This window comes from Ctenopharyngodon idella, chromosome 15, assembly GCF_019924925.1.
Source record: "Ctenopharyngodon idella isolate HZGC_01 chromosome 15, HZGC01, whole genome shotgun sequence".
NCBI lineage: Eukaryota > Metazoa > Chordata > Actinopteri > Cypriniformes > Xenocyprididae > Ctenopharyngodon > Ctenopharyngodon idella.
The window spans coordinates 36,475,941-36,500,006 of NC_067234.1; the positions used below are offsets into that span (position 1 = coordinate 36,475,941).

Consider the following 24,066-nt stretch of genomic DNA (forward strand, 5'->3'; position numbering starts at 1 on the left):
TACGGTGGTTTCGTCTCAATCGAGCTATTGGTTTTGAAGATATTCGCAACGTTGTTTTAACGCTAAATCACAACCCATAAGGCAGATTTGCACAAACCATAAGGCGAAACCTAGCATGTTTGGTATCGTTGGACTTGGCAAGGATTCAGGAATCCAAGGAGATGACCCCAATGAAAATAATAGTCAACCACATCAGAAGTTATGAGCGTATGAATTTTTGATTTCACCACTAGGCAGTGCTGTCTCCAATTTTCTAACGCTCCTTTAGGGCATTGTGCTAATGACCCATACCAAGTTTCATAGTGATACACTAATGTGTTAAAAAAAAAAATACAGCATTTTACTACAAAATGCAAAATGGCCGACCCCCAAAATGGCCGATATGGTAAAATTGGATATCATTCAACTCGGCATGCTGCCCTGTATCTAACCAGACCAATTTTGGCCAAACCGTTCAGAAGTTATAAGCAAAAATAGCCATTTTTGCTATCTCCGGACCAGTAGGTGGTGCTATGCCAAAACACAGCATGTAGGCTCAGGTCATGCTTGTGATGACAAGTCTGTTCAAGTTTGTTGTTTAATACGATAAAGTGTTGCGGAGATAATTTGGCATGCTCTTCTTCAAATTTGTTTGTGCGTTATTCGAGAATGGTTGGGTTTATCAAAAAGCTTTTGATAACTTTTTGCCTTTACAGTCTGAAGATGATCTGATTTGATTTTCATGAAAATTGGAGCAACCATCTAGAAGTTTGAACAAGTAGTTTTTGAAAAGCTGAAAAGAATTTTGTTTCTAACGCTTATGGTTCAAAAGTTATTAGCGTAAACATGACTGAAAATTTGGACAAGTGGTGGCGCTAGAGAGTTTGATCTAGAGACACCAAATTTGCTGTAGTTAATGTTGGGACTGTCCTCTATCAGTGTACCAAATTTCATAACTTTTGCACCTTCAGTGCTTGGCAGCTAATAAAATAACCCTGGCAGAAATGATAGTGTGAAATCAAGGCTGGATTGGTTTACCAAAGCACAAACAGTGTCTACGCCAGACGCGAGCAGCACAATGTGACAGAAGAAAACAGAACTCATTATAATCAGTGATGCTGTCTACACTGGACATGACACAACAAATTCTTGACGGTAAACTGATGCCCCGTTCTATTTTCAAATACCTCTCAGAAAATTCCCAGCTTACAAGTCCCAGTTGTAACTACATGCTTTAAAAGGACGTGAACGCTTTTTACAAGTTAAAATCTCTTAATTACAGTACTGTAATGCTGTTTCAATGGGACATTTCGAAGCTCACACCTGTAAGGCTGTCAAATTAACAAATTAGACAAATTAATGTTTCATAAAATTATATTGATGCATTTTGATCACTGCAAAGCTACACTTTATCTAACAAAAAATGTGTTTATATAAAAAAACACCTTTTCCATCCGAAATGATCACAATACCATAATTAGACGTGGTATTTTTGGTTGCTTCGTTGCTTGCTGCATCCCATCATTACAAACACATTCAGTATGCGAGAAACGTGTGAAGAAAATGTGCAATGACTGAAAACGGCAAGAAAAAAAGACACAAACACCTCGTACAGTCAACCCACACAAAAAATTTAATCCCCTTTCATGAGGCATAAATGCTCCAAACTTTAATATGCTAAACGTGGGGATCCGTGATGACAGTGGTTTTTAATGTAAAAACCGTACGCCAACACGCCAAATGTTTCGTAAAAAGCCATGTCACTTATGACTTACATATTTAGAACACATACACCGAGAGATTTTAATATACTTATATATGTATTTGTCGTTATTGGTCATGTCTTTTTCTTAGTTTCCTTTTTTTTTGTAATTGTTATTATTTTTTATCTAGACCAGCCAGATACAAAACCGATTTTTAGGATACAGTCACATCAGCACAAGACCGGTTTAGAAACAGTCCATCCTGCTGCGAATCGTCCTTATAGAAAATCCGGTCCGTTCTTCCTGAAAGAGCAAACGTTATTTGTATAGATCTATTTTTTTTATTTGTTATTGTTGTATAGACTGGTGCGATACGTATCCGTATATATCTCGTGTCTTCTGTGCAAAAGTCTTTGAAAAGTATTGGACATACACATTCACACACAGCGCTCACCTGGATGTTCACGAGTGTATCATCACCGCTTTTTTTTGGGACAAATTCAGTCACTTCCTCCTTCTCCACCCTTGGCATCACATAGTAAACAAAAAGACTAACAAAAGAGACAGATTGCAACATTTCCCTAGCAGGACGGGACGTGTGTTTGTGACCACAGCTAGCAGCATCCTCCGATGGTCGGTCTGTTAGATAAGGCACCGCTGCGTTACGGAAAAGGGCATGGTAACCGACTCTCTTTAGGACCGCAGGAGGAGGCAGGACAAGGTCAGACTGTGCTCTCAAATATGACACTGGACACGAGCTCTGTTCCAAACCCTAGTGAGCTGTCTACATAGGGAGTTGTATAACACTGCTCACAGACTCATCAAACAGATTGCAAACTAATTTCAACATTAGTATGTTGCAAGTTAACAACACAGTGGTTCTCAAACATTTTTGTTAATTAATATAAAGCTGAAATAAAATAAAATATTGGATGGAAAGCTTAAAACAAAACAAAACAAAAAAAAGGCTCCTAAAATAAGTTCAACTACAGTTGAAATAAAAAGCTATTGAAAAATGTTCAGAGATATTTTTTAAAAACTCATAAAAATGACAAAAGCAAAACAGATAAATTTAATGAGAATTTAATTTTTTTAATAAAAAAAATGAAAATATAAAAATAATAGCTAATTTAAAATATTAATGAAATCTATAATAACAACTAGACATGTACATTTTCTGAAGAAAATGTGGGTGGTGCTTGCCGTGCACAACTACACTGACCCCCACACTGCCTCGAGTCAAAAAAGCTCACCCCCATGTCTCTATGATATTCTGAGAGGGATATGGGTGTTGTTTTATCATGATGCTAACATGATTAGCATGATTCATTTGTTTTTAGCAAAATGCTAACATATTTAGCATGTTGCTTGCATCAAGTTAACACAATTAGCATGTTGTAAGCATGATGCTAACACGATTTACATGTTTCTAACCTTTTCAGCAAGAGGCTAATAAGTTTAACATTATGTTAACACAGTTAACATGTCATTAGCATGATGCTAGCATGTTTTAACGCTTCATTTGATGTTGATAACATGCATTAACATGTTTTAGCATGTAGTTAGTCAATGCTAACACAATTAACATGATGTTTACATGTTTGTTAATCTTTTTTAACAGTATGCTAATAAGTTTAACAGTTAACATGTCATTAGCATTTTTAATGCTTCACTAAGTGTTGCTAGCATGTGTTAGCATGTTTTACCATGTTCTTAGCAGGTAGCTAGGCAAAGCTAACATGACTTAACATGTTGCAAACATGATGCTAATGTCATACCTTTTTTAATAAGATACTAATAAGTTTAACATTATGTTATCATGTCATTAGCATGATGCTAGCTTCACTGGATGTTGCTAGCATGTGTTAGCATGTTTTTAGCATGTTCTTAGCATGTTTTAACATGTAGCTAGGCAATGCTAACATGATTACACTGTACATGTGAGCACCACGACGCATGTGTGTGATGCTGACACAGGAGCCGGCCAATACTGAGCCGGCATTCGGACGTAAACACGGAAGCGCTGAACTGCTTTCACTGCGTCAACTGCGGATGAGTCTTACAGGGTAGAGAATAAATTGTTGAATAAAATCATTCTTTTTGTTTTGTTTTTGCGTACAAAAAGTATTCTCGTCACTTCATAATATTAAGGTTGAACCACTGCAGTCATGTTGACTATTTTAACAATGTCCTTAGTACCTTTCTGCACCTTGAATGTGGTAATTTCGTTGCTTTCCATTGGGGATAAAAAAATCCTCTTGGATTTCATCAAAAATATCTTAATTTGTGTTCTGAAGATGGTTTGGAACAACATGAGGGTGAGTACTTAATGACAGACATTTCATTTTTGGGTGAACTAACCCTTTAAGACAGACTACTTTAAAGACTACTTGCCTATCTGAGTCAAAAGAGGCCACCCACTTGTCTCTTGTTCTGATCCAGAGATATCCCTCACACCTTTTTTCAGTGGAAGTCTATGAGGTGGTTGTTAGGGTGCTGCAACTGGTGGCTATGGCTATGAAGTTTAAATGTCACTATTTGTTGGCTGCTTTCCCGACTGAGTCAAATGAGCCCACCCTTAAGTCTCTACAGCATTCTTACGTGGAGATATGACGTCACAAAATTCTGTCCAATGTAAAAGTCTATGGGATTTTTTGCCTGTTTTTTCGCTCCCGCTGTGCAAACATCGTACGCCCGATCACTTATAAAAGTCATAGCACACCTCTCCTCAATCATAATAATAAGAATGCAAGATAGTAATAGTGTGCTTTGCTTTGCAAGCACCACTAATAACTGCATTTTGACATATCTGAACAACACTGCATAACGGAAATAGAAATAGAAAATACATAAGAAAATATGCATAAGAAAATACAACCCAGACATTAAATATATTAGTAGTGAATTATTGGTGCCAAGACCATGAAAGAATTAAAAATCACAATTTTGTATGAGTGGTACATAAACATAAAAAAATAAAATAAAATCCTGTGTCACCACTTTTAATGTAAAACCACTTGAGAACCACTGGAATAATAAATATAAATAAACTAGCTTTCAAAAGTTTGGGGTCTGTACGATTTTTTATGCTTATAAAAGAGTCTCTTCTGCTCACCACGGCTGCATTTATTTGATCAAAAATACAGTAAAAATTGTGACATATTATTACAATTTAAAACAGCTGTTTTCTATGTGAATATATAGTAAAATGATCATTCCTGTGATCAAAGCTGAATTTTCAGTCTTCAGTGTCACATGATCCTTCAGAAATCATTCTAATATGCTGATTTGCTGCTCAAGAAACATTTATGATTATTATCAATGTATCAGATTTTTTTGGAAACTGTGATATATTTTATTTTTCAGGATTCTTTGATGAACAGAATGTTCAAAAGAAGAGGAATCTTTTGTAACATTATAAATGTTTTACTGTCACTTTTGATCAATTTAATGCTTCCTCTAAATTTCTTTCAGGCTCACTAGGTTTCGGAGCAGAGCTCCCGTGTCGAGTTTCAGACTGTGTGTTACTGCAACAATGTTAATAGGTAGACATGTCCAAACGTGTGTGTAGACATGCTGTTAATGTCTGCACATGCGTGTAGTTTAGTCCGTCACACCGTACTCTCCAACATCCACTCTGTGCTGCTGAACGTCACCCTCCGACTGCAGGGTGGCGACACGTCCGTGTTCAGCTGGGTGGTGGATTTGTGTCGGCGGGTTCGAGCCCGTCGTGGGTAACTGTGGCTCTGGAATAGAGCATAGTCTCCGTCGAAGGAGAAGCGGTGCCGAGTCCGGGCCAGTTCGCTGGGCAGGAGTCCCATGTTTGCCAGCGCCCCCTTCCGCGGGGGTTCAGTCGGGCCGGCGCCGGGCCCGATCAGGCACAGGGACATGGTGGAGCCCGTGAGGCTGCTGTCAGTCTGCGTGTCGTCAGGAGGGCGGCCCGCACAGACTGGCCCGCCGGGACAGGTGGCGCTTTCTCAGAGCAGAGCGGCGGCAGCTCGACCTTCAGCTCCTCCTGAGTCTCGTCCATCTTCAGGAGCACCAGCGCCTTGCAGTCCTTCCCGGCGGGCGACTCGGGACGCTCTTCGTTGTGCTGTGCCAGCTGCTTCGAGCCAGAACGTCCCGGTCTGCTTCCGTTCGTCTGTGAATGCACGTGCACAGAAGCGTCTCCTTGTGCTTTTGTCTTTGCCGCATCGGCCCCGCTGTAAGCCTTGTATCGGATCATGAGGATGATGATGAAGACGAGGACGGACGCCACGATGATCCCGCCGATGATGATGATCATGGTCCCGCCTAGAAACTGACTGGGGATGAAGCGGCACTGACCCGCCTCCACCACCGTGTGGAACTGAACGCAGCCCACCACACGTGTGGCCGTCAGAGACGTGATGCCGTCGTCGTACACGGCCAACACGCACAGCTCGTACTCTCGACCCGCCGCCAGATCGTTTATCTTAAACGTCTTACTCGCCGAGGGAATCATCCTGCACAGAGAAACACCAGAAAACACCACAGGAAGACATTTTACAAAAGAGTCATTCAGACAAATGAACTGAAATTTTGAGTTTCAAATAGGAACTACAATAATAATTATATATGGCAATAAAAATATATAAAAATGTAACATAAACATAAAATTATAAACAGGGATTCAAATGAATCAGTGAATCGTTGTTTTAAACCTCTGTTCATTTGAATGAAACTGTTCATTTGAATAAAACAGCCGAATGAACTGATTCACTATAATGAATCAGACTTCCTAATGCTTCATTTGAGTGAGAGAGAATAATAAAAATGTAATAAGATAATGCTAATAAACATATATAACATATTCTGAATATATAAACATGTAACAAAAACAAATGACTAAAAATGAAACTGAAAATATAAGCTAATTCAAAATATGAATTAACAAAATATAAGTATTAGATGAAAAACTAGATCAAAACTATAAAATGTTGCCTTTGCAACCAACTGAAATAATAATTAAACTGAAATAAAAATCAATTTAAACTATTTTAAAATATAAAAGTAAAAATGACAAACAAAAATTAAATTATTAAAAATGAAAATAAAATTAAAATGAAAGCTGAAAATGTAAAATATAATTAAAAAAAAAAAAAAAAATATATATATATATATATATATATATATATATATTAGTATAACAAATAAAACTAGAAAACTCTAAAAATGAATCAAAAACATATTGATGAACTGCAACATTTAAAATAAATGCTTAAATAAATTAAAATAAATGCTAACTTATATAATTTTCTACATTTCTACAAAAAGGAACTCCTAAAATGCAGCACAGGGATTCAGCTGAATCAGTGAATCATTGTTTTGAACCTGTTCATTTGAATAAACCACCTAAATGAACTGATTCAGACTTCCTAATGCTTCATTTGAGAGAAAGAGAAAGAGAGATTTTTATGTGTGGAAAACAAAGGTCTCATTCATCAAACATGAGCAGAATGAATCATTCATAAAAACGATTATTTTGTAAATTGTTGCGTTCATTTCACTGTAATGATTTACATAATGGATTTACAAATGATTTACACAGAAATGTGTTCATGAATGACACCCAATCTTACAAAATCAGCCATGTAGTGTTTTGTGATGCTACACCTCTAATCGCTGGAACAAGTGGCCCGTAGTTATGAAACGAGCTGCTGACAAACATAGTTAGTTACAACCCAATGCTGTCTATCAGTTAGATTCAACTGAACGTGTGTATGCATGCGTTAGGCTTTTATATTTGTTTATATTTCAAAATGTTTTCCAGATCAATATTTGACGTGTCACATTTGATTGTGAAAATGAACCGGCTCACATTAACCTGCATTATGAGCTCTTCGTCTTTCATCATTTCGAGTGGTTCTGTTGTTCTCCCGTTTGTGAGATGTGTGGTAGTATTTTCTCAGTCCTCAGTTCGGGATCAGAGCCAGGGCGAGACTTAAACAACAAGCTCTAAATGAAACGTCTTGTTGGATTTACGCCTCTCTTCACCTCAGATTCCAGCACTGTTCTGCTATCTGACTGGCTGCTCTGAAACGGGACATTTTCAGTGGCTGATGATGCATGAGACTGTCTCGGGGGTCATGGGTCACCGTGAGAAACCGCTCTGTCATCACTAGTGATGTGCTTTCAGTCACAGGTCAGAGGCTAAGAGATGGGGAAGATGAGATGGACATTCATCGATAGAGACCTCACTGCGCGACAGAGCGAGAAGGACAGGAGAATTATGGGTATGAGAAGGGAACAGTGACCTGACTATCGCTCACCTCATGATTAGATTCAGACAAAATTACTTTTATATTTCTGTTTAGAAGGTTCTATGGATGCTGGTATGAATTTAATAACAGTTAAATTAGCATTTAGTTCAGTTTAGTTCTTCAAAAGGTCTAAACAACTACATTTTCGCTTAAAAAAAAAAAAAAAAAAAACTCTCAAAACTACAATCCGTGACCCAATAACAGTATTTGTAAAATTATAGTGGGTTTGTTCCTCCACCATTGACACTCGATGTGAGAAATGCTGCCAGTATAGATCCAGGAGAAACAAGCGGAGTGATACAAATTGTGCAACAGTTTCCGTGTGATATTCGTGGAATATCACAGGGCTGGAAAAGGCTATATATATATATATATAAAATTACTGTTAAATTATTTACTTCAAAATTTAGTGTTGCTTCAGGATCAAACGCAGTACCAAAATAATTAACTCTGTGCAAAACCCCTGACTCTAACCTAAAACACTGCTATTTATTAATATTAATATTAATGATAACATAATTAATTTTTATTGAAATAATAACAGTAATCCATGTTATTCATGTTTACATTTGTGCCATAATACTTTAGAGTTTGATTGGACACAACCTTTCCTATTTTTATTATTTGCATTTTCACAGCTTTTTCCCTGCTGATTGACTCAGAACAGAGCAGAAACTCCTTTTGTTGGGATCTGTTTTCACCAGCCGCCCGTTGATAACCACTGATTTATCAGACACTTTTACCTGTTCTCTCTCGTTCTGTTCAAACATCCGCTTGCGTTTTGCTCAAGGTTTACCGACTGTATTAATGTCCTCCTACATAGAGCCTCAGTAAACAAATGTCTCGGCTGCCTGATACCCTGCTAATATTGAGATTCTCCTGATAAATATGTGCTCTAACAGGTGTCTCCTCGTTCTGCTGACATTTACTTAGCATGTCCACTCCGGCTAACCGCTGAAATTAGCCAACCATTCTCAGATCATTCTGCTGGCAAAAACATCTTTCTCCATAAAAAGAAAGTAAAAAATTCAAGATATTACAGTGGCTTTTTTTTTTTCCCTTCATTTTTATGGACTACAGCTCCCATGATCCTGTAGCAACAGCTAACCACTGCATTTAGGGATACATTCAGTAAAATTGATATATATGTGGAAAGAGTTTATGTATACAAGGCTTGACATTAAAGGATTAGTTCACTTTCAAATGAAAATTAGCACAAGCTTTACTCACCCTCAAGCCATCCTAGGTGTATATGACTTTCTTCTTTCTTTTAAACACAATCGGAGAAATATTAATAAATATCCTGACACATCCGAGCTTTATAATGGCAGTGAACAGGGTATGAAGCTGAAGAAAGTGCCTCCATCCACATCCATCCATCATAAACACACTCCACACAGCTCCAGAGGGGTATTAAAGGCCTTCTGAAGTGAAGCGATGTGTTTGTGTAAAAAAAAATATCCATATTTAACAAGTTATGAAGTCAAATATCTAGCTTCCACCAGACTGCCTTCCGTATTTAACTTACGAAGAAAGTGTAAAACTCTAGCAGTTCACAAAGCTTACGCTGCGTCCTACGTTTGTTACGTTTGAATCGAATAAAAGAGTCATACTATATATTTCATCAGTTAAGACTTCTGAAAAAGTTCTAAAATATCGTTTCATCTCATTCTTGTGAACCCAATATCGTGTATCGTCTCGTCTCATCTTGTGAGCGAAGTATATCATCACACCCCTAATAAAACGTAATTTCCCAACAACAAAATTGTGGCCAGTGAAAATGCTGAGTGGCTGGTAACTTTGGAAAACCGCAGTGGCTGGTGAGCAAAAAGTTAATGTCAATCATCATTAATGTTCAATTTGAAAACAACCCAGGCAGTGACACGGTTAAAATCTTCGGTTTGATCTCTCCAAAATGTGGAGATAAAGATATCATCAGAGGAATTGGACTGTGACATCTGCGAGTGCCATTTAGAGTCGGTCTGAGGCACTTCAAGAGATGGAAATCAATTCTCAGTTCAAATATCCACTCACTGCACTGTTTGCTTGCATGTTTTTTTTTTCAGCTAAGAAATTGACGTCTGCTTTAGAAGTGTGTAGGTCTTCTGAATCAGAATGAACTGCAGTCGGCCCATGTTTGCTCTCGTTGGCCGTCTGAACAGTCTCGACCATGTCTGGACGATATCCTAATGTCCTTCTGACACAGATGCTGATGAAATTACGTCAGTCCTCAGGCCTGCTTCTCATCAGACACTGACGAGCAATTAGAGACTCAATTAGCACATATTTTACAGTAGCGACGCAGGGTGCTGTCTTCACATTGTCTGATTGTTTAAATATAACTGTGAATCTCATGAAAAATGGTCAAAAAATTAGTCCTCTTTATATATATATATATATACTGTTGTAAGACTGAAAATATCTAAAGATATTTTAAAACGAACAAAGATATTTGCTTTACTGTTTCAACCCCCTCTCTCTTGCTACAAGGGCCATTTGGAAGGCACAAAGGTGTTGAAGGTGATCAAGGCCTGTAGGCCAAAATGTATATACATCGGGGGTCTACAAATGGTCACACCTTTAGTACAGTGGGGGAAGTTTTAATGTCCTGATTGGTCAGTTTGAATGTCTCATATTTTGGTTTCAGTCACATGGTCAAGGAAGGGATAAAAGAAGATTGTAACTGTTGCTCTGTCTTTGATTCTTGGCTTTTCTTGGGCACTCTCTCTGGCCCCCTCTCTCTCTCTCTCTCTCTTTCTCTTTCACTCTCTCTCTCTATCTCTCAGGTAACTTTTGACATACATGCTGGGTACGATTAATGGTATATGATTTTATCATCTCATAAATCTATTTTGTAATTATTTTAAGTGTAACCATAATCAGATATTGTCATTAAACCCTTTCTATTACAAATGATGCGCTAACTAGTTTTGATTTAGTATTAACATTAATGTGCTCCATATTGCAATACAATATTGTCACACTGTAGCAATGCTCTCCCACATATTTTGCTATTATAACTGCGCTTATTTCCGTCGTTGGTATAAGTTGCAGTGGGTGGTTATAGACAAGAAATGTACAGTTTTCTGCCATCTTGTTGATAACGTTTCTTTAGTCGCTCAGCAACCCTACAGCCTGAACCCCTGTAGGAGGTCCACCCTTACACTGTATATGGATATATATTGTATAGATATATTTTTATAATAATATTTATATTTGAATATATATTTTATGTGATATATTCAAATATTATATAATATCAAACAATTCTTTTGCATTGTGGCATAATTTTCAAGATAATTAAGCTCATTTTACCCTCTAAATTATCATTACTGTAATGTGAAAAAATAAATAAAATTATTTAAATAAATAGCACAATTGTAAGTATGCATCACAGCAGTAATTGATTAAAATATTTGTTTATTTTAATAGTTATGTCAAGACAACTGGAAATAATTTTTACTAGGGTCATTTTTGTTACTGTATTACAATAATGAGAATGATTTTTTTATAGGATCACAGCAGGGTTACTCACTGCGCGGCTCGCCAGGCTTTAATTTGTGGCTCGCATGGCAGTAAATAATACGGTGATATGACCTAACGTGAACATGAGCGGGGCAGCCAGAAATCTGCCCCAATGGCTCTCTATGAGCCTCACTTCCATTTTTCACCACAGATTTACGTTGGAAATTTGTGGGGCGCTGTAGAGCTGGAGAGCGTCTGCCCGCTTAGTATCGTAAATACATGCCTGCTGAATCCATGCACTGCATTTTAACATATCCTGCTCACTTTACGACTTAAAATAGTCCAGAAAATACGAAAAAATCTCAACCATGAACACTATAAAGAGGAAACAGAGAAATTTGCTAACAACAAGCTACAAATACAACATGAAGAAAGTCAAGGAAATGCATGCTTCTGCTCATCCCAGCATTAAGGTAATCCTGCTTTTTTGTCATTAAAGGATTAGTTCACTTTGAAATGAAAATTAGCCCAAGCTTTACTCACCCTCAAGCCATCCTAGGTGTATATGACTTTATTCTTTCAGATGAACAGAGAAATATTAATAAATATTCTGACGCATCCGAGCTTTATAATGGCAGTGATAGGGTTTAATGAGTATGAGCTGAAGAAAGTGTCTCCATCCACATTCATCCATCATAAACACACTCCACACGGCTCCGGAGTGTTAATAAAGGCCTTCTGAAGCGAAGCGATGCGTTTGTGTAAAAAAATATCAATATTTAACAAGTTATGAAGTCAAATATCGGGCTTCCGCACGAGCCGCCTTCCATTCAACCTGTGAAGAAAGTGTAAAACTCTTGCAGTTCACAAAGCTTGCACTACATCCTACGCCTTCCCTATTCAACTTACGGAAAAAGTGTAACTAACAGTTTACACTTTCTTTGTAACTTTAATTCAGAAGGCGGCTCGTGCAGAAGCGAGATATTTTACTTCATAACTTGTTTCAATATAGATATTTTTTTTTTTACACAAATGCATCGCTTCGCTTCAGAAGGCCTTTATTAACCCTCCGGAGCCGTGTGGAGTGTGTTTATGATGGATGTGGATGTGGATGGAGACACTTTCTTCAGCTCATACTCACTGAACCCTATCACTGCCATTATAAAGCTCGGATGCGTCAGAATATTTGTTAATATTTCTGTGATTGTGTTCATCAGAAAGAAGAAAGTCATATACACCTAGGATGGCTTGAGGGTGAGTAAAGCTTGGGCTAATTTTCATTTCAAAGTGAACTAATCCTTTAAGGGAAATCATCTCGTCTCAATTACAAATTTGACTGGTAAATGATTTCTTTTCCGCCTTTTGTATTTATTGCATTGCATATTGTATGTTCAGGGATGACAGATAAGCAGATATGCTATGTATGAACATGTCAAAATACTATAGTAAATTATAGTAAATACTATAGTGTTTTTTAACCATACTATTGTAAAGTACTTGAATTAATTTGTTGTGGTAATTCTATAGTTGCTGTGGTAATATAACAACTATAGTAATATAAACAAATTACTTTACCCAATACTGTATTTTTCAGTTTTCTACAATTATAGGGTATATTATACTACAATACACTACAGTTTACTGTAGTAAAAACTAAAGTACACTACAGTATTTATTACAGTTTATCAGTTCACTATAGTTAATACTACAGTATTCTGTAGCATTCATTAACAAAGTGTTGTAAATCCTATAATATACAGTATACTACAATATACTATAGTATGGTTCAAAAACACTATAGTATTTACTATATAAATTACTATAGTATTTTCTCATGTACTGGATGTAACTTTTGATACTTTGCGGTAAAAGTGGCTCTTCTATTGACTCAGTGTGGCTCTCATGAAAAAAAAATAGTGAAGACCACTGGATTACAGTAATGAAAATCTGTGCACACAAAATGCTGGGTTAATAACAACCTTTTCTGGGTTATTTGACAACGCAGCGTTGGGTAAATATTGGGCAGAACACATACTGGGTTATTTTGACCCAGCTTTTTATACATTAACCCATTTGTTGGGTTGTTTTCTGACATAGTGCTGGGTCAGTCAACCTGATTTCAAAGGTTTTTCATTTTAAATCATAAATGCAGTTATATATAGGACAGGAATAGTTCATATACAATATTTTTTATTCAATGGCAAGTCATTTTTTTTTTACATTCATAAAATACTCAAAAACATTTAGTAAACATTTTAGGACTTGACAGGAGCAGCAAGAGCAGCCAATGGAATCTGTGGGAAGAAAACCGCTATCAGTAGGCTGTTCCAGATCATTAAATGACAGTCTTATATTCATGTTTGAAAAGTTACATCAAAAACAGCTTTACCTTGTGCCATCTCATCTCTCAGACATTTAAGTTTCAACCCGTCAAACGCAGAGTGCGACCACAGCAGCGATGCTAGCGCTAGTCAGTGAAGCGCATGGCAACTTTGTTACACAAGACAGCGATGTCACGTCGTGTTTCAGCTCTGGTTGCGCGTTTGTCTGGCTGGCGCTGGCGTGTCATTCGCTTTGTGTGTAGATCCGGTGTGTGCAGCGTTTGTGGAAGGTTAGCGTTCCAAGCAGATGTTAGCTGCGACGTACATGTAAACAAAAAAGGTCAAATGTGAGTCTACAGACATTTTCCTATTTGTACAGTAATAATTTGATAGGAATACAATATAATACAAACCTTAATTTCATTCAGGAAGTTTCCTCTCAGAACAGAACACAAAATGACCAGTATCCAGTTTTAACCGGTTTGGCACAGATACATTGGGTCACATTGATCCAGTGATGGGTCGGTATGTAAGGGGGTTCATCATTTGTATTGACATTAAAAATGAGCCAGCACCTGAGTTACAGAAAAATATTTAAAAAAACCCAATATAATGACCCGACAGGCTGAACCCAGTGTTTGGGTTAAAAAAAAAAAAAAAAAATAACCCAGCATTTTGTGCTTAATTGTCTTGGAAATAAAGTCAATAATTAGATATATAAATGTAGTTGGACATTTCTTTGTGAGATTTACCCAGGAGTGTTAGTCTAATCTAACTTACTGCCATTTTCCAACACAGATGCGTCTGACCTGTTCAATATCAGATTTATCTGGGCTTTCAACATGGACTGCGTCTGACCTTTAAACCTCATCGTGAGATATCCGCCTCATTGTTGGTTAAAGTTTGGTTCTCTACTGAGAGTCTTTGGGGTTATCAATAATTCAGCTGATCTTTAAACCACCTGTTATTATGTAAATTCGCTCCGATTGCACGATACGAGTGTCTGTGTCAAACTTCAGATTCCTGTGGTCGATTTCATTCACAGAAGCGCCAACGGTCTGACGTCTCTCGTGACCTCAGACGAATCGCCCACTCCAACCTCGGCTCACAAACACAAAAGCTGTTTAACGCTAAACGTGTCGCAATAAACCAGAGGCAATTTCATGGCTTCCTCTGAAAATTACTGTTTGCCCTTGAAAGCAGTCATCAGTAGTTGCTTGTTTCCGCCTTATTCACATTCCGAATGTTTTCCCATTTTTATCGAAAAGGGAAAAGCCATTTTAATTTGAAGCTTTGTCAGCGTCTAATGATGGCCTAATGCGGCTCTGTTGTGTGTTTTCGGTACTTAGTAAGATAAAGGTGTTGTGTTTAAAAGCGCGACGGCTCTCAGCAGATGCATATTCTTCCAGATCATTCTAGCGTAATGCGGTTGTTGCCTGCAGTGAGGCTCTGCGAGCGGCAATAAATGTCAGAAGTGTTTTACCGCTCGCTAGCTGTGCGGCCGTCGCAGACATTAAATTCCATTATGTCGTCTCATGCGCCAACCGCAGGTCTGCTGTCAGAGGGAAGAGGGTGAATACTGTACACATCACTGAATCACAGAGACAGGCTGAGGCACCTACCGACCTACTGGACACAAGTTTGGAATAATTAAGATGTTTACATCCATCCATACATTTTCATCCATCCATCCATCCATCCATATTCTTCCATCCATCCATCCATCCATATTCATTCATCATCCATCTGTTCAATATCAACATAATCTGGGCTTTTAACATTTACCACATCTGACCTTTAAACCTTCGAGAATCTTCCAGTAATTCAGCTGAACTTTAAACAACCTGCTATTATGTAAATTTGCTCCAGTTTTAGTGTCAACTATTGGCTGATTCAATTCACTGATGGAGATCTGTGAACACAATAATATTTTTTAACTTAAAAAAGAAAAAAAAAAAGAAAAAAGAAATTATAAAGAAAAAATAAGTAAATAAGTTATACATATATAATTATAATATTTATTTGTTATAATTGTAATAAAATAATCTTATAATAATAATAATAATAATAATGATGACTAAATATTATATATATGTATGTGTGTGTGTGTGTGTGTGCATTATATATTTTTAAATAAAGCAGACATATTAATTTTTACTTAATATTTTAATTGTGATACAATTACTAAATTAATAATTATTTAAGTTATTGTGTAATTATTATAAAATAATACATTTGTAATTTTACATTATATTTATATTATAATAATTATATTACATTAATATAAATATATATTAAAAATATATTTTTAAATTAAATCTATAAATTAATAATTATGTTATATTAAATTATATGATATTTAAATTATCTTTAATTCTAAAGATCTTAATTATTATTATTATTATTATTATTATTAAGATCTTAAATATTTTTTAATAACAACTTTTATTATTATAAAAATAAATATCTTTCTTTCCATTTTTATGAAGGATCGGAATTATGATGTCTATAATCTGAGATCTGTTCTGTCTGTCGTTCTATCTATCTAGCTCTATTTGATTTTGTCTGGAAAGCTGGTTGAATAGGATTCAGCAGTGGCTTTTAATCCAAAATGACTTGATAGATTAGACAGCTCACTAATTGCCGTCTGGAGTATCCTGAGGTTAAGTGCTTCAGTTAAAGGCACAATAGGGGATCTCAGCAGCTGTCCATTTCATTAGTCACGTCTGTTTTTATGTATCATAAAACATGAGGTTTTGTACCTGTACACCAGGGTGTCGTCTACGGTGCTGTTGTACTGGATCTGATACATCCGGATCCCGGGAATATGGCGTTCGGAGGGCCAGTGGATCACGGCGGAGTTGGCGGTCAGGTTTTCAACCACCACCCTCTTGTTCTGCGGCTTGGTGTCGTTGCTGCCGGATTTGGTGGATGTGGTGATGTCAGAAAGCCCCGGATCCGCCTCCCTCATGTGACCCGTGTTGTTGACAAATAGTGGCAGCGGGATCATGTTAACCTCAACGGCAGCTGTGGCGATTCCGGCCGCATTGGAGGCGACGCAGTTGAAGGCGCCGCTGTCCTTCAGAGTGGTGATCAGGATGTCCAGAGTGCCGTTGTCGTACAGGATGGTGCGGGAATTGTTGTGCACTAACTTGCCGTCGGGAAAGCGCCAGTGTATGGCGGGATCGGGGTCGCCCATTGCCTTGCACTTCAGGGTGACACCCTGTCCCTCCATGACGTAGGGCTTGGTGACCTGGTGCTTGGTGATGAGCGGCGGCTCGCAGATGAACTCTTCCTCCTGGATGGACCAGAAATACTTGTCCATCAGGTGCTCTGGAGAAGCGCAGGTCTCCAGATCATCCTCCCTCGTCAGGCGACGCAGCCAGAGCAACTCGCAGTTACAGTGGAGAGGGTTTCCACCGAAACTCACGGTCAGCTTGGAGGAGCTGGACGTCTTGGGGTCCGACAGCACTTGCGCGTGCTGGAACAGCGTGTCCGGAGGCAGCGTCTGCAGACGGTTCGACGTCATATCCAGCCGCACCAGCTTGGTGAGGAGCGTGAAGGTCCCGACGTCGATGTGGTCGATGAGATTGTGGTCCAGCGTTAAAGTGTTGATGTTGGTCATCCTGGCGATCGCCTCCCACGGTAACGTCCTCAGGTTATTGTAGGACAAATCCAAGTCCTCGATGGTGGACACAAACTCGTCAAAGGAGGACAGCTCGACGTGGTGAATCTGATTATTGCCCAGTATAAGGTGTCTCAGGTTGATCAAACCCTTCAGCTGGTCGCTGTTGATGACAGTCAGCCGGTTTCCATCCATGTGCAACGCTCTGAGGGATTTTAAACCCACAAAGGCGTGGGGAGCAATCTGGCTGATGGTGTTGCGTGACAGCGTGAGATGCACCAGGCTCGTCATGTTCAGAAAGTCTTTTCTGCGGACAGCCGTGATGAAGTTGTCGGTCAGCCGGAGCTCCACGGTCTTGCGGTCGATGGTCGGCGGCACGAACAGCAGTCCGGTCTTGGCGCAGAGGAGCGTGAGCGTGGGTGAGATGGTCTGACAGATGCAGCGACCCGGGCAATGCTGAGCCTTCACCAGCGCGCCGAACACTAGCACATAAAACACCAGCCTCTCCATAATTCATCAGCTTCCTGGTCCTGCAGAAACACACAGAATGGAGACATCAGGATTCACACTTAACACACAAATGCTTGTGAGGCAGGACTGCAGTATTTCCATTGTGAATGGATTGAATGGTTATAAACTGTCTCTATATGGAAAGTGGAGGGATTGATGACATCAGCTGGGAAGGAAAGTCATTTCACAAGCGGTAGTTCAAGATACCAATTACCATTAGATAAAAATAATCTGAAGATAAACATTTTTTTCCTTTAGAAAACCATGCACTGTCGAGAACATGTATTAAGAAAGCAAGAATCATCACAAAAGCAGGAAGGTGCGGTGAGGTTACTGACCCCAAGTAGCTTATTAAAAGTTTTCCTAACCTTTTGTGCAAGTCCAAAGAAAAAGTAAACCTCATCCAATATAAACAAGCTTCTGAAAATAAAGACCAAATCCTTGATCTCTGCCATGTATTTCTTGTTGTACTCTAAACAACAATTTTTTCCCCACAATACGGTTTTTCACACGGACAAAATCCTCTCTCCGATACCTCATAATCAAGGTCCGTGGAAATTTCACAGTAATAGCTTTGTGCGCTCTGGACCAATTCTGAGCGGAAGTAACACTCCGGAAAATTAGACAGTTGTAGGAGCGACTTAATTGTCCTATAAATTGTGGCAATAAACCTGAAGGGATGTGGAGAAATAAAACGGCCTTTGATCTACATCCATCAGGTTTTGATCTGGTTTGATGGCTCCCGTGTGCTGCGGCAGACACTCATGCTCTTTGATCCCCATTTAGCCGTATTGATTTCTCCGCTCAGAGATTTGGCTCTGCACTGAAAGGGTGGGAGAAAATATATCAAAAAGAAAACATAAAAATGCTCACTGGGAAATAAACGCAAAATCCCAGATGGACCTGCGCATCTGGCGTCGGACGGGCGGACAGATAGATAGATAGCTAGAAAAACTGATACTAGAAAGTTTGCTGCACAGCATCAGCAAATTACATTTATAAATCTTCTAGCATGTATCTGTGGAAATGTCACTATGAAAGTTCATTATTTAACAGCTTCAGAGGTTTTGACCTGCAGAAGTCTTGACAATATCTGACCTTCAGTACAACATCCTTCACAAAACTCTGACAGTATCCAGATACCATGAGAAATTAAGCTATGAAAATGATTCTGAACTCATACTGATCGGGTGACGTGCCCATTTGACCCAGTGAAAAAACAAAAAAAAAAAAAAAAAACAGACCTTGTATGCTTTGTTCCATTCAACTCAACTCAACTCAACACAGCTCAACTCAACTCTCAACTCAACACAACACAACACATCTCAACTCAAACGCAGCTCAACTCAACTCTCAACTCAACACAGCTCAACTCAACTTAACACAACTCAACTTTCAACTCAACACAGCTCAACACAACTCAACTCAACTCTCAAAACAACTCAACACAACACAGCCCAGCTCAACTCAACTCTCAACTCAACACAACTCAAACAGTTCAACTTAACTCTCAAAACAACTCAACACATCTCAACTCAACACAGCTCAACTCAAAACGCAACTCAACTCAACACAGCTCAACTCAACTTAACTCAACTTAACACAACTCAACTCTCAACTCAACTTAACAACTCAACTCAAAACGCAACACAACTCAACTCATCACAACACAACTCAACACAGCTCAACTCAACACAGCTCAACTCAACTCTCAACACAACTCAACTTAACACAGCTCAACTTAACACAGCTCAACTTAACTCTCAACACAACTCAACACAGCTCAACTCAACTCTCAACTCAACACAACTCAAAACAACTCAACACAACACAGCTCAGCTCAGCTCAACTCAACTCTCAACACAACACAACTAAACTCAACACAGCTCAACTCAACTCTCAACTCAACACAACTCAACAGTTCAACTTAACTCTCAAAACAACTCAACACATCTCAACTCAACACAACTCAACTCAAAACGCAACTCAACTCAACACAGCTCAACTCAACTCAAAACAACACAACACATCTCAACTCAAACGCAGCTCAACTCAACTTAACTCAACTTAACACAACTCAACTCTCAACTCAACACAGCTCAACTCAACACAACTCAAAACAACTCAACACAACACAGCTCAACTCAACTCTCAACACAACACAACTCAACAGTTCAACTTAACTCTCAAAACAACTCAACACATCTCAACTCAACACAACTCAACTCAAAACGCAACAACTCACCACAACTCTCAAATCAACACAGCTCAACTTAACAACTCAACTCAAAACGCAACACAACTCAACTCTCAAAACAACTCAACAACACAGCTCAGCTCAACTCAACTCTCAACACAACACAACTAAACTCAACACAGCTCAACTCAAAACGCAACACAACTCAACTCATCACAACACAACTCAACACAACTCAACTCAACACAGCTAAACTCAACTCTCAACACAACTCAACTTAACACAGCTCAACTTAACACAGCTCAACTCAACTCTCAACACAACTCAACACAGCTCAACTCAACACAACTCAAAACAACTCAACACAACACAGCTCAGCTCAACTCAACTCTCAACACAACACAACTAAACTCAACACAGCTCAACTCAACTCTCAACTCAACACAACTCAACAGTTCAACTTAACTCTCAAAACAACTCAACACATCTCAACTCAACACAACTCAACTCAAAACGCAACAACTCACCACAACTCTCAACTCAACACAGCTCAACTTAACAACTCAACTCAAAACGCAACACAACTCAACTCTCAAAACAACTCAACACAACACAGCTCAGCTCAACTCAACTCTCAACACAACACAACTAAACTCAACACAGCTCAACTCAACTCTCAACTCAACACAACTCAACAGTTCAACTTAACTCTCGAAAAAACTCAACACATCTCAACTCAACTCAACACAACTCAACTCAAAACACAACAACTCACCACAACTCAACTCAACACAGCTCAACTCAACTTAAAACAACTCAACAACTTAGCACAACTCAACATAACTCAACTCAGCTCAACTTACAACTCAACTCAACACAGTTCAAATCAACTCAACACAACTCAACTCAACACAGCTCAACTCTCAACTCAACACAGTTCAACTCAACTCTCAAAACAACTCAACTCAACACAACACAACTCAACACAGCTCAACTCAACTCAACTCAAAACAACTCAACAACTCAACTTAACACAACTTAACACAACTCAACAACTTAACACAACTCAGCACAACTCAACACAACACAAGTCAACTCAACACAACTCAACATAACTCAACTCAACTCAACTCAACTCAACACAACTCAACACAACTCAACACAACTCAACACAACACAACACAGCTCAGCTCAGCTCAACTTAACACAACACAACACAACACAGTTCAACTCAACTCTCAAAACAACTCAACTTAACACAACTCAACTCAGCTTAACATGACTCGACTCAACACAACACAACACAACACAACACAACACAACACAACACAACACAACACAACTCAACTCAACTCAACTCAGAAAGTTATAATTTCCAATGTCCTACTCAGAAAAGTGCAAATCACAATTTGACTTCCAACTCCAGTACAGAAATCTCTAAGTCTGATTTTGCCAACATGTACAATAAACATCTCCCAAACATGCCGGCACATAGTTAATGATTAATATGCACTTTTAAGCAAATAAATGGAGTCAAATTATCTATAATCTAACCCCAAACGTAATGTTGATGCAGAACAAATGCATCATTTACATTATTGTTTAATAGTTTGGGTTTAGTAAGAAATAAATTTAAAAAAATAATTAAATTTATTTAGCAAGGACACATTAAATTAATCAAAACAGAGACAAGACATTAAAGACATTTATAATGTTAATGTAAAGATTTATATTCAAATAAACGCTCATTATTTGAACACTGATAATACTGAGAAATGTTTCTTGAGCAGCAAATCAGCATATAGAATGATTTCTGAAGGATCATGTGACACTGAAGACTGGAGTAATGATGCTGAAAATTCAGCTTTGATCACTGGAATAAATGACATTTGAACATATATTCACATACAAAACAGCTGTTTTACATTGCAAAAATATTTCACAATTTTAACTGTATTTTTGATTAAATAAATGGTGAGCAGAAGAGACTCTTTTAAAATACAAATATTCCTTGTATAGTCTCTGAATTAATATTCACAATTGCATGCATAATAATGATATACAAATGAGAAAATGCTTTTTAAAATAGTTTAAGATGAAGTATGTATTTCATGTTTACCCACGCTACCTCTGGTAATTCATTTGGCTGTTTTTTTTCTTTCTGCTAATGAACATGTTCATTTGGCTAAATTAGCAAATCTAATTGCAAAAGCAAATGTGTGCATAACAGTGGTATCGATACTTGTGCTGAAGTTTCTGCAGCGCTCGTAAATGCTGGCGCTAATCAATAAGTCTAACTCCGTATGAGTCCGAGTTCAATAACGCCCCGATCTGCCAGCGACTGAGGAATAATTGTGTGTGTATTCAAGTACTAACTGGGACACTGGCGGCTTTTCTCTGTGGAGATTGTGTGGCGGAGCGTTTCCTGTCTCTGCCTTGGAGGATTCGCTCGATTGATCTGCCGTATCTCCGGTAACAGAGAGAAAAAAAAAAAAAACAGCCCGGAGAACTTTGTTTCCAAGGCAACTCTGCGGAAGAATGTAGGTCTTTGAATTCCATTAAGCTGCAGGAGAATTCGAGGTCTTGATGGAGATAGGACAGGTATTGAATATTTACAAGTACTTTAACCAGGCTTTTAAAGAGCGTGAAGAGCGCGCCGAACACACGCGACGTCGCATGCAGATTCCAGAGCCATTTGTCTTGCGTAAAACACCAGCCATTAACTTCAAAGAGCGGCGGTGAGGTTCCAAAAAAAGCGCATTATCACGTCGAGGGATGAGAACAACCCGCTTCTGTTCATCTACACGACCATCGTCTGATACGTCACATCACCTCCGGACTCTGTGATCAGTTAATAGATTTTCTTTGCTTTGACCAAAGCTGGTTGAGTCATTCCCGCTGTGCAGAACATTTTCATATAAAGCCTGATATGTGAAATGATAGTCTGAAAAATTTAATCTAGTTCATTTTACCTTCATACAAAAAGGTTTTGCATATGTGTTTTTGTTGAGTATCATATTTGATATATCAGGCTTTTATGGCTCATACAGTCTGATATACTGAGGATATGGAGGAAAAAACAGCTTAATTTTATTCAGAGCAAAAATATGCAATTTGGTGCAGATGCTGATATTTATGTGAAATTCTGAAGCTTGTAATGCAAATCAATGAGATCTTTATAATAATATAGCAGATACTTGTGCATATAAATATAAGTCGTCACTCTATATTTGCCAATAATGTCTTAGTAAAATGATATTTCAATGCTTAGTTTTATGATCAAAGATCTGCAATGCAATACAATGATGAGCAAATAAACCTTCCTCAAAAGCATGATGATCATATTTGATGAAAATCAGTGCAGATTTCACACAAAAAGACTCGTGAAGCACGAGGTGGATGTTTGTACAATTACACTAAAAGGACTTTTACTTGCTCAGAAAGTCTTAACTATCAATAAGATGACAGAAGCCTCCATTTCTTCTTTAAAAATAAGTGAGAAATGAGTGAAAAAAGTGTTTTTGTGGTAATCAACCATGCTGTTGACTGAGCTTAACTTGTACTGAACCCAGAATATTCCTTCAAAACTGCTTAAGCTCTTTCTTGTCACTGTGTAAATAATGAAGTGGCTGTGTTTGATCAAAGCAGATTTCTGAAAGTCTGCTGTACTGTTCATAGAGATACTTCCTTCAATTACAACACATACAACTCATACATTTTTTAAATGTTACAGAGTTCAAGAGGTTCAGCTGAACATGTATGACTCAGTTCATGAAGCTTTCATCAGATCTGTTCTTGTTACCTTGACGCAACAGCATACAGATGTGTGATGAGTGGTAAACTTCTGTTCATTTCACACCTGTAGCTCATCAGCTGGTGTGTTTATTCTCCAAAACACCAATTAGACAAAAGCCAATGAACTTTTCTTGCCCTCTGTGTAATGAAGCTTTAGACTTTTGCGCAATTATTGATGTGGGTTCTGTCT

General features: G+C 38.2%; 1 protein-coding gene across 1 annotated transcript in view; it reads right to left on the reverse strand.

Annotated features, from left to right (window-relative positions):
* Positions 1 to 1,589: 1,589 nt before the first annotated feature.
* Positions 1,590 to 24,066, reverse strand: part of lrfn1 (leucine rich repeat and fibronectin type III domain containing 1) — a 139,519-nt gene continuing 117,042 nt past the window's right edge. The window contains 3 exon segments of the mRNA XM_051861801.1: positions 1,590 to 5,623; positions 5,626 to 6,166; positions 16,512 to 17,904. Coding sequence (XP_051717761.1) covers positions 5,294 to 5,623; positions 5,626 to 6,166; positions 16,512 to 17,884 — 2,244 coding nt within the window. The 5' untranslated portion in view covers positions 17,885 to 17,904 and the 3' untranslated portion in view covers positions 1,590 to 5,293.